This window comes from Nyctereutes procyonoides, unplaced genomic scaffold (assembly GCF_905146905.1).
Source record: "Nyctereutes procyonoides isolate TBG_1078 unplaced genomic scaffold, NYPRO_anot_genome, whole genome shotgun sequence".
NCBI classification, from domain to species: Eukaryota; Metazoa; Chordata; class Mammalia; order Carnivora; family Canidae; genus Nyctereutes; species Nyctereutes procyonoides.
The window spans coordinates 149,163-160,710 of NW_026575142.1; the positions used below are offsets into that span (position 1 = coordinate 149,163).

Consider the following 11,548-nt stretch of genomic DNA (forward strand, 5'->3'; position numbering starts at 1 on the left):
GGATCTATTTGATGTTTTTTTTTCTGTAGCTCCTTTTTTTAATTTTTATTCATTTATGATAGTCCACACAGAGAGAGAGAGAGAGAGAGAGAGAGAGAGAGAGAGGCAGAAACACAGGCAGAGGGAGAAGCAGGCTCCATGCACCGGGAGCCCGACGTGGGACTCGATCCCGGGTCTCCAGGATCGCGCCCTGGGCCAAAGGCAGGCGCCAAACCACTGCACCACCCAGGGATCCCCTCTGTAGCTCCTTTATGTGTAAAGTTAACTTTTGTATTTGAGTTCTTTCCAGTTTTTGAATGGATGCTTTTATTGCGATATATTTCCCCCTCAGGACTGCTTTTGCTGCATCCCAAAGATTTTGAACAGTTGTATCTTCATTCTCATTAGTTTCCATTAATCTTTTAAATTCTTCCTTAATTTCCTTGTTGACCCTTTCATCTTTTAGCAGGATGGTCCTTAACTTCCACGTGTTTGAGGTCCTTCCAAACTTCTTGTTGTGATTTAGTTCTAATTTCAAGGCATTATGGTCTGAGAATATGCAGGGGACGATCCCAATCTTTTGGAATCGTTTGATACCCGATTTATGACCCAGTATGTGGTCTCTTCTGGAGAAAGTTCCATGTGCACTTGAGAAGAATGTGTATTCAGTTGAGTTTGGATGTAAAGTTCTGTAGATATCTGTAAATCCATCTGGTCCAGTGTATCATTTAAAGCTTTCTTTTTTTTGGAGATGTTGTGCTTAGAAGACCTATTGAGTATAGAAAGAGCTACATTGAAGTCACCAAGTATAAGTGTATTGTTATCTAAGTATTTCTTCACTTTGGTTATAAATTGATTGATATATTTGGCAGCTCCCACATTCGGGGCATATATATTGAGGATTGTTAAGTCCTCTTGTTGGATAGATCCTTTAAGTTTGAAATAGTGTCCCTCTTCATCTCTCACTACAGTCTTCAGGGTAATTTTAGTTTATGTGATATAAGAATAGCTACCCCTGCTTTCTTTGGAGGACCATTTGAATGGTAAATGGTTCTCCAACCTTTTATTTTCAGGCTCTAGGCGTCCTTCTGTCTAAAATGAGTCTCTTGTAGACAGCAAGTAGATGGTTTCTGCTTTTTTATCCAGTTGAAACCCTGCGCCTTTTGATGTGGTCATTAAGCCCGTTCACCTTCAGAGTTACGATTGAAAGATATGAGTTTAGGGATCCCTGGGTGGCGCAGTGGTTTGGCGCCTGCCTTTGGCCCAGGGCACAATCCTGGAGACCTGGGATCGAATCCCACGTCGGGCTCCCAGTGCATGGAGACTGCTTCTCCCTCTGCCTATGTCTCTGCCTCTCTCTCTCTCTCTGTGACTACCATAAATAAATAAAAATTAAAAAGAAAGAAAGATATGAGTTTAGTGTCATCATGATATCTATTCAGTCCCTGTTTTTGTGGATTGTTCCACTGGACTTCTTTTTACAGGGTAATTTAAGAGTCCCCCTTAAAATTTCTTGCAGAGCTGGTTTGGAGGTCACATATTCTTTCAGTTCCTGCCTGTCTTGGAAGCTCTTTATCTATCCTTCCATTTTGAATGAGAGCCTTGCTGAATAAAGTATTCTTGGTTGCATGTTCTTCTCATTTAGGACCCTGAATATATCCTGCCAGCCCTTTCTGGCCTGCCACGTCTCTCTGGAGAGGTCTGCTGTTACCCTAATATTCCTCCCCGTGAAAGTCAGGGACTTCTTGTCTCTTGCTGCTTTAAGGATCTTCTCTTTATCTTTGGAATTTGCAAGCTTCACTATTAAATGTCGAGGTGTTGAACGGTTTTTATTGATTTTGGGGGGGGGGTTCTATCTATTTCCTGGATCTGAATGCCTGTTTCCCTACCCAGATTAGGAAAGTTTTCAGCTATGATTTGTTCAAATACATATTCTGGCCCTCTGGCCCTTTCGGCGCCCTCAGGAACCCCAATTAAATGTTGGTTTTTCTTCCTCAGGCTGTCGTTTATTTCCCTTAATCTATCTTCATGGTCTTTTAATTGTTTGTCTCTTTTTTCCTCAGTTTCCCTCTTTGCCATCATCTTGTCTTCTATGTCACTCACTCGTTCTTCCACCTCATTAACCCTCGTCATTAGGACTTCTAGTTTGGATGGCATCTCATTCAATTGATTTTTAATTTCTGCCTGATTAGATCTAAATCCTGCAGTCATGAGGTCTCTTGAGTCCTTTATGCTTTTTTCCTAGAGCCACCAGTAGCTGTATAAGAATTCTTCTGAATTGGATTTCTGACATTGAATTGTAATCCAGATTTTGTAACTCTGTGGGAGAGAGGACTGTTTCTGATTCTTTCTTTTGAGGTGAGGTTTTCCTTCTAGTCATTTGCTCAGTGCAGAGTAGTCAAAAACAAGTTGTATTGGGAAAAAAGAGAGAAAGAGAGGAGAGAAAGAAGGAGAGAAAAGAGAAAAAGAAAAAAGAAAAAAGGAAGAAAAAAGAAAAAAGAAGAAAAAGAGAAAGAGAAAGAAAGGGAAAAAAAGAGTTGAGGAAGGAAACAGAAATCAAAAAGCAAAAAAAAAAAAACAAAAACAAAAAAAAACTGTAGAAAACACGGGGGAGTATCTTCTGATTCTGTATACTTTAAGTCCCTTGACTTCCCCTGGACCTTGTCTAGCTGGTCTTCTGGGGGAGGGGCGTGTTGTGCTGATTTTCAGGTGTTAGCACTTGGGGGAGCTGCTCTGCCCCTGCCTGCTGCAGGGCTCAGCGGGGGTTGTTTACCCCGTGAGGCCCCAGGAGGAACAGTCCCAGTGGTTAGGGCAGCTCTGGAAGCCTGGAGTCAGCCCCCGCAGGAACTAAGGGGCTCTCTGTCCCGTCTGCAGGGCCTGGAGGCTCCGGGGCGGGGCCGCTGATCTGCTCAGCTCGGGGCAGGAGCGTCCTTGCTGTCCTGGGCCCTCCCGGCCTCTGCCTGTCCCGGGGAGGCCGGACCTGGGCTGTGTCCCCGCGCCCTGTGCTCCGGAGCCTGCGCTGTTGGATTTGTGCTCCCGGCCTCTCAGCCCCCTCCATGGAGCCGCCCCCCGAGCCCCTCTGAGCTGCTCTCAGAGCCGCGCAGCCCCTCCGCACGGAGCCTCTTCCTCTGCTGGAGCCACCTCCAAGCAGCTCCCAGGGCACGCCGCCCCGTCTGCGGAGCCGCCGCCCAAGCCCCTCCGAGCAGCTTCCGGGTCAATGCATGCGCGTGCCCCAGTTCTTTAGGGAACTTGGCACACTCTCCCCGGGGCGCAGTTGCTCTGTTAGTGTCCCCAGGAGCCCGAGGCCATCCCCGCCCTCCTGGGTCCTGCTCTAACTCCCTGCGGGCCCCTTTCCACCCGGGAAGGTTGGTGCAGCTCCTGCTCCTCCGGGACGGGGCTCTCCTGTCCTGGGGACACTCGCCCCGGCCTGAGCCCGGCTCCTCGCGGGGCCCCTCCCCCTCGGAGGCCTTTAGTTTCTTTATCTCTTTTTCCCCGTCTTCCTACCTTGATAGAAGCGCGAACTCTTCTCACTGTAGCGTTCCAGCTGGTCTCTCTTTAAATCTCAGGCCGAATTCGTAGATTTTCAGGATGATTTGAAGGTTATCTAGGTAATTTGGTGGGGACAGGTGCTTTGGGGACCCTGCTCTTCCGCCATCTGGCCCCTCCCCCCACGTCGGTCTCCTGCTGGGTCGTCTGCTTGGGGCTGCAGTGCAAGGAGCTGGGAGGGCGGGGCGCCCCCACCGAGGGCACCGCAGACTTTCCTGCGGGCGGTGTCCTAAATGCAGAGCCTTTCAGGAGCGGGTGCGCCCCCGAGGGAGCTCCAGGGGCCAAAACCTGATTGGAGCTGATGGCGACAAAGGGCCACGGGCGTCGCTAAGTGCCCTTGCAGGGACTTTGTTCTGCCTACGTTGTGGGTGGTCGGTTGCCAGGCAGTGCCCGCGGGGGACTAGCACCAGGACCGGGAGCAGCCCTCCAGCCCCTGGAGGATGTCTACCAGCCCCGTGGACCCTGGTCCCTAGTTCTCAGTCTGGGCTGGGACCATAGGATCATTTGGAGGATTCCCGTTTGGGTGGACAGTGAGGGTGAGGTGGTCTGTACCAGTTCAAGGCCCTTGGTCCCTGCCTCCAAGGCCACGACCCTCAGCCATCCTGCCAGCTCCCACCTGGACACCTTCTCCTCCAGGCTCATTCCCAGCGTGGTGGCTATGGTTTGCACAGATGCCAGGGCCCCTGGAGAGCTCAGGGATAGGGATGGCTCAGGCCACCCGTGGGCGGGACAGCTTCCAGGGCTGACGTGTGGCCTTGAGACCCAGTGTGAGTGCAACCCCGGTCGTACCTCCGCGACATGGGTGTAGACGTGCCATGGCCGAGGGTCCAGGGACCTCTCCTCAACACACTGAGAGAGCAAGGGGGCCATGCTTCCCCGGGGTTTCCCTAGACCTGGTGAAAGCCCCATCTGTCCTGAGGCCACCCTCGCCAGACACCATGGATTCCGACGTCGCAACCCATTCTGTTCTGGGAAGGAGCTGGACCAACCCACTGTGTCTATGGAAACAAACTATGGGCGGAGGGTGTCTAGCATCGGCTCTACCTAGGGACAGATCCACATAATCCCTCCCATGGAGCCAGATGCACACAGAAAGGGACATCTCGAGTGCCTGTGCAGCCCCGTCGCTTGGCTGTCCGCCTGGGTTCAGGTCATGATCCCAGGGTCCAGGATGGAGCCTCAAGTGGGGCTCCCTGCTCAGTGGGGTCCTGCTTCTCTCCTGCCAGTGCACGAGCTCTCTCGCTCGCTCTCTCTCACCATGCACCCCCATAAATCTCTAAAGCATTTCACAGAAAAGGAAATGCAGATACAGATAATGGTGGACACGCATGTGTGCACAGAGGCGACTAGGGGAGGCAGAGAGGTTGGGGTATAAGGGCCCCCTCTCAGAACTCCGCTTCCTTGCAAACGCTGAAACCTACGTGTTGGATCCAGAGGCCTCAGATGAGGATGTCAGCCCTCATCTCCAAGGCGTGTGGGACATGTCAGAGGCATAGTAAACCCGAAGGGACCGACCGCCCCCACTCCCCTATTCTTCCAAATTTTCCACCGACATTCCTTTCCTGAGGTTCAATGACCAGACAGTAAGTTGCAAAGGAAGCTCCCGTGACAGTGTGACCTCTGTGTGTGTCTACCTGTGAGAGAAAATGAGGTAGAGGGGTCAGGAGACAGAGATAGACAGACAGAGAGACAGAGAGACAGAGTGAGAGACAGAGAGACAGAGGAGAGAAAGAGAGAGAGGTTTAGAGAAAGAGAGGGAGACAAGGATAGAGGGAGGAGGCGACCATGAGGGAGGAGTGGGGAGATTCACTGCCCGCCCAAGAGGATCGGGGTTAGGGGTGAATTAGGCCTCAGCTGACACCATCATGGCCAGATCGCGTGCGTGGAGCGTGTGTCCCTGGGCGTCCCCGTCGACCCCTTGGAGGAGTGCTCACACAAGCAGCGCCTCCACCCAGTGATGGTGGCTGTGTGTGGGGAGGGTGAGTGAGGCCTGTGCGTGTGTCTGTGCCAAGTTGGGAGCTGCAGGTGGGCGTCTTGGTGTCTCCACAGCCCGTTTCGGGCACAGGCACGGGAAGCATTGCGAATGTTGCAAGACAGGCAGGAATGAAGGGACCGAAGGCCCAGGGGACAAACGACACCACGAGATCACTCGGGGGAGGCAGAGAGATGTTTATTGTAGCCATGGGTCATCCCATGGAGCTTGAACAGCCGGGATGAGGTTTCCTCAAGTGACTCTTGGCAGGGAGGAGAGGTGACCAGACTGAGGGAAGACCTGTGACAGGCTGACCGCTAACGTCTGCTGCTTCCTGAATAGCCAGGGACCCTTGAGGGTCCAGGGGCCTGCTGATGGGTCCCACAGAAGGAAAACACATGCACATGCACAAAGGCGCACACACACGGCTGAGGTTCTGGAACGCACCCCAGTGGGACCGTCTCACACTGACCGCCCGGAGTGGCTGTGGCCACCCCTCTGGCTGCCACTTGCTGAGTGTTGGCAGTGCTCTGGGCAAGATGCCAGGCCAAGGCCCCAGGACATTCCCGCCGTAGCCTGGGACAGGAGGCCAGGCTTTGCCCCTTAGGCCATTCCCGCCCTGACAGCCTAGATGCATCCGTGTCCCTGGGCAACACAGTCCAGACCTGGAGCATGATGGCTGCTCCTCCTGGCCTCAGGCTCCGTCGGGCCCCTGGCTGAACTGTGGGTTCCCCCTCCTCTGAGTCACGCTAGGGCCCCGTGTTCCCCTGGATGCCTGAATGAATGGGTTGGGCGTGGGGAGGACAGGGCCTCCCTGCTCCTAGGCCTGAGGCCACAAGGAGTCCTGTAGCATTTCCAGCAGAGCGTGAAAATCGTCCTCGCTGAGGGGTGCTTCCAGGGGTCCTGGAGGTTCGTCCTCCTGCAGAGGCCCCACCCACAAGGGGTGTACATCTTCTTCCATCTCATCGGCTGAGAAAAGCTCTTGTAGGAAACTGGAGGTGTCCGCACACAGCTGGTGTTGTGGGGGCAGCGGGACACATGGCCCTGCAGGAGGGGGAGGCTGTTGCCACCAAGCGGGGCTCTCCCCGGGGGCGGGCTGCCGCCCTGTCCCATCCTGGGACCCTGCTGTGCCCATGACTGCCTGGGAACTTTGGCCCCTCCTCGGCATGGCCTGATCGGTGCCCGAGGGACCTGCATGACCCCAGTGTTGAGGGGGATCAGCAGGTGGAGGCCGCGGGCCAACTTGCGAGGGCAGGGGCGCCTTGCTGGGGTGCTCTTTTGGCTGCTGGCATCTCCCAGGGCAGGGCAGGCCAAGGTCAGCGTGACCTGGTGAGAGGCCCCCTCCTGGCGTCAGTCCTGGGCAGGATCGGCTCCCCAGGTCTCTGGGAGCAGCAGCATTTCCTCCTTGCCCACCTAAGGTGGGTGGGACCAGGCTGGCCCCCGGAATCAGACGCCCAAATCCCCCACAGGAAACTGGAGGGACAACATCCACGGAGGAAACAGGAGGTGTCCCTGCAGCCTGCGTCTGCATGCTTCCCAAAGGATCAAAGGGCGCCAGATTTGGAGAGCTCCTGGGGACCCTCGACAGGTGGCTTTGGTCCAATGGGACCGTCCCGCGAGGACTGGGTTTGTGGTTTGCCGCCAAAGCATTCTCGGGCCCACTTGGGCTCTGCCCTGGGTGCCGAGCTCTTCTGTTCTGAAACCAAACCTGGGACAGAGAATAGGGGTTGTGGCCATCAGAAGGAGGACGGGATGCCAAGTCTGCTTCCCCGTGACCTGCCCTGTCCCACCTCACCCACCTGCACACACCCACCCCACCCCGTGCTCTCTCCAGGAAAGACGCAGTGAATGGTTGGGGCTGAACCTCGGGCCACGGCTGTCCCTACCTTTCCACGGGCCCTCGAAAACCATGTGCATGCCCTGGGCAACCTTGGCTACCTAGCCGGGAGCATACTGGGCCTGTGTCACTTTGCCTGGCAGGTGCTTCTGCTGCTCTTCGCTCCCTGCCCTGCCGTCGCCTTCTTTGCCTATTGCGGCCTGGGGATCAGCCGTGCCCTGAGTCCTGGGACCGAGACTCATCCGACGGCCTGCCCCACTTTACCCAGGATAGTCCACGTCCTGAGGTCTGCTCCCGGCTGCCCTCAACACCTCTGTCCCCATCTACTCTTGGGTTTGAACGTGTGGAAAACCACATCCTCTGCCTCAGAGCCTTGGACTCATGGCTATGTGGTCTGACTGCAGGCACATCTGTGATGGGCCGAGCGAAAGGCGTGGGCAGCCAGTCCTCCACATCCAGAACAGCTACGCTTGCATCGGCCCTCCCTCCCGTCCTGGCTGGAGGAAAAGAGGGGCTCAGGTGAGCTCCTGGAGTTTCCCCTCTGACCCTGGAAAAGACGCGTCAGAGGAAAGCCAAGGCGTGCCACCTGAAGCAGCCTCCTCACGCTCTTGCACCAACCAAGAGTCTTTCAGAGAACCTGCCTATATCTCCCTGAAAGCTGCCTCACACCTCCCATCCCGTAAAGCGCTGTGTGCAGAACTAAGGCAGAAGAGCCGCACACAGCTGGGCTCCCTGAATCCTCTCCCTCACCTGGATTAGGGCCTGTAATCCCGGCTGATTACATTATCCACACAAGGTGTGGCTCTTGGGCAGGATCCGTTTCAGCCCCGTGGTCCTGAGGCCCAGGGCAGCATCACACCGGTCTCCACACAAAGGACGGCAAGCCCACGCACACTAATGGCATCTTGGGGGCGTACTCAATGGGTAATCGGGCTGAGTTTGAAGCCGCTGAGACTATGGCTTCTCTCGAGAGGGGCCAACTTGGACATATTCCCACTTTGGTCCGGTCACCATTTCTACAAGCATGTGTGCTAACCAACACTGAGTTTGGAAATTCTTCCTTTGGACGGGTTCTCCCAGGCTTGGTCAACACTCCGCCCTTGGTGCCTCTGCCCCACACCCCGCGGGTACCCCCTCCCCAGGAGCCCACGTCTCTCCAGCACCCTGTAAGGGCTACCTTCCCTTCCGCAGGGAACAACGCCCGTGACACACTGTAAAAACTCACCTGAATTCTGGCTTCTGGAATGCCTGTTTTTCTGGCCAGGCTTTCCCTCATACCAATGCCAGGAAACCGCTCCTCCTCAAAGGCTTGAAGGAGGATACTGGTTTGGGATGCAGAAATGGATGTCCGTTTTCTCCTGCCTTCCTTCGGGACACGACCTAAAGAGAGAACAAGGTTGGAGAGGAGGGCTTGGACGCCAATAGCACAGCCAGTGTGGAGACAGAAGTGGGTGTCAGGGTGTGTGTGATGGTGTGTGACGGTGTCTGCATGCATGTGACTGCGAGTGTGAGTGTGTGCGTGTGTGCGTGTGTGTGAGAGAGAGAGAGATAGAGAGGGAGAGAGAGAGCACTTTTCTCCATGTTCTCTGTCTTCATAGGCTCTCCTTCCCTGAGGCCAAGGAGACAGAGCCTGGACTGAGTCCCAGAGCCAGCCTTTGAATAACAATGGTGAGTTGATGGAAGAAGAGGCCTGTGTCCTGGCTAGCAGGTTCAGGACAGGAAGATGCAGATACTTCCTGGCCCAGGAACAGCCCGCCTGCTGCCTGCCCAGGCGCCATCTGGGGTCACAAGGGTGGCTAGAGCCTGAGATCAGAGCTTGGGGCCCTTCCTGAGGCTTCTGCCACAGCCAGGTCAGCACACAGAGACACGTTCCTGTGTCAAGGAGTGGCTCAGGAGGAGACCCTTCTTGGGTGCCGGGGAGTCACCTGGAGGCTGTTCCTTTCCATTCGGTGGCCCTTCTCCTTGGGAAATTCTGCTGGAGTCCAGTCGGCGGCTCTGCCTTAGCCGTCTCGTTCTCTGGTTTTGGACCCAGACCTAAGGGGCAAAAGAAGAAGCAACGTTCAGGTCACACGGGAGGGCAGGAAACCCCACACATGTGGCAGGGACACGAGGCCCCAAGACCAACCGTCAACCCAGGGAAAGCCAGAGCTGGCTTGGTGCCTCCAGTGGCACGTGCTATTTGCATGGCCCTCTGGTGTACGAGGAAGTAGGCGTTGGTCTAACCTGAGGAGCGGGAACTGTAGGGAAACCTACAACAGATGGCGTGGGGACAAGAGTCATTTCTTCTTTGGTCATCCGCATGGGCAGAGGATGGAGCTCCTGCTGAAGTCCCCTGTAGGGAGCCGAGGACACTTTGACTGACCAAGAAGACACTGGAAACGGGTGTCATTCTCCTCACCAATGGACCCGTGCGCAGGCTTCCTCTCCACTGGAGGGAAAAGACAGGTGTGCCGTCATGGATAGGCATACGTGCATCTCTATGTGTCTCTTCCCCACCCCTGTAGGAGGACTCACAGTGTTTCATGTGGGGAAAGTGATTGGTCAGGACACAGGATCTCTGGGGACACTCAGCCCATGGGCATGGACCTGTCGTCAGGCCTCAGGCCTTGGGCCCCAGTGTTCCCTCGTCCCTTGAGTGAAGGTCTTGGAAGGACCTCCAAGGGCAAGGTCTCCTAGGGCCCGCACACCCCAGGCCATGGGTTCTGAGCTCCCCAGCTGACCACGCAGAAGGACGGGCAGTCACCTAGCCCCATGTGTGTGCACTCTTCCTCCCCCCAGAGTCCATGAGAAAAGCACTGGGGCTGCCTACCTGGATTCTAGACTCGGAGATGGCCAGCTCTCGGGCCAGGTGTTCTCTGGCAGTGATGCCGGGGTAAGGGTTCTCCTGGAAGAATGCCTGCAGGGCCCCCTTCTGGCATGCCGTCAACACGAGCCTCCTTCGTCGGGGTGCTCGTGGGAGTGGGCCTGTGTGGGGAAGAGGGCAGCGACGGGAGGAAGGCTTTCAGAGGAGCATCGACCGGTGATGTGCTCTCAGAGCTCCTGTTTCTGGGATGTCGAAAACGTCCCCATCCAGGGGCACCCATCCCTTTGCCACTCATGGACCCACCTAAGCCTGAGGGGGTTGTTCCACTGGACACAGGCCGTTCCGCATCTGCCCTTGGGAGTGGGTGATCGTCAAGGATCTAGGGAAAGGGCAGCCTTGAGCTAGGTATGTGATTCCAGGCCAAGGTGTGGAGAAGACCCTGGGTGGGGGTCCCGGTGGGCGTCGGGTTCGAAGAGGTGGTGGGGCGGGGTGGAAAGCCCATTGGGAAAACCAAAGAGGACCATATGTCCACCAGGAAACCTCAAGGGAACCTGTGAAAACCCATGCCCACCGTGGGTCCCTTGAGCTGAAAGTTCTACAGTGGCCAACTCGTCTAAGAAGTGATCCACCTTGACCCAATTTCTGCGCCCCGAGATCCAGCTGGCAGCCTCACAGAAGCGGGACTCCTGCTCGAATCTCCGCCCAGTCCAGGGTTCCCTCCGCCGGCAGCCCTATGCAAGCCTCTCTCCAGCCCCTTTGCCCAGACCCCAGGGGAGCCCCCCCCCTCCCCCCACGGGCGTCCCAGCGACCCGGGTGGTGACTTCTCTTGTGCTTAAGCCTGGAAAGTCGCCAGAGCCCCTGGGGCATCCCAGCAGGAGCGGGCCCGCGCTGGCACTCACCGCCGGGGGTGCTGCTGGAAGCCATGCTGCAGGAGGAGCTCGCTCCCAGGGCGCCGGCAGGGCGACTGGGCAGGATGCGGCAGCGCGGGACTTACCACGGCCTGGGTGGCCCCGCCCCAGGATGGCCCACCCCTCGGCCTTCCCACAGCTTCCTGGGTGGCCCTGCCCTCAGTGGGGCCGACCTTGGGCGGACCAGGGAGGTCTTCCGGGACCGGGGCCTCGGGACCACCCGACGCAAGAGTTGGAGCTTGGCCTGGGTCGGATGGGCCCGCCCCCTGCCCTTGGACTGACGGGCGCCTTCCCGGCACCCACAGGCCTCTCGGGATCTCAGCTCTGACCCAGAGACGCGCCCTGGAGGCCCTGTGCACCGTGACTCTGCCCGGACCCCTTCGTGGCCCTCGTACAATCGCTCAGGATTCCGGCCCGAGGTTGTGGCGGCACGAGCCTCCTGCTTCGCCTCCCTGGAAAGTCATTTTAATTTGTTTCCTTTGTTTTTTACTTGTTCCAGTTAA

The 11,548-nt window shown here is 56.3% G+C and overlaps 1 protein-coding gene across 1 annotated transcript; it reads right to left on the reverse strand.

Moving 5' to 3' along the window:
- Positions 1–6,317: 6,317 nt before the first annotated feature.
- On the reverse strand, positions 6,318–11,061 carry LOC129498774 (double homeobox protein 4C-like). Its single transcript, XM_055308315.1, has 7 exons — positions 11,037–11,061; positions 10,144–10,298; positions 9,329–9,368; positions 9,068–9,097; positions 8,560–8,714; positions 7,160–7,205; positions 6,318–6,541 (listed from the first exon to the last, which is right to left on the reverse strand). The coding sequence occupies exons 1-7, from the start codon at positions 11,059–11,061 to the stop codon at positions 6,318–6,320; spliced, it is 675 nt and encodes a 224-aa protein (XP_055164290.1).
- Positions 11,062–11,548: the final 487 nt, after the last annotated feature.

Bases quoted from the DNA above. Each gene is read 5' to 3' on its own strand.
- LOC129498774 (XM_055308315.1), bottom strand. From the start codon at position 11,061: ATGGCTTCCAGCAGCACCCCCGGCG. The intron at 10,299-11,036 runs GTGAGTGCCAGC...TTCCCCACACAG, and splicing joins TTCCAGCAGCACCCCCGGCG to GCCCACTCCCACGAGCACCC. The intron at 9,098-9,328 runs GCCGCCGACTGG...GCGCCTGGGCAG, and splicing joins AACGAGACGGCTAAGGCAGA to GCAGCAGGCGGGCTGTTCCT.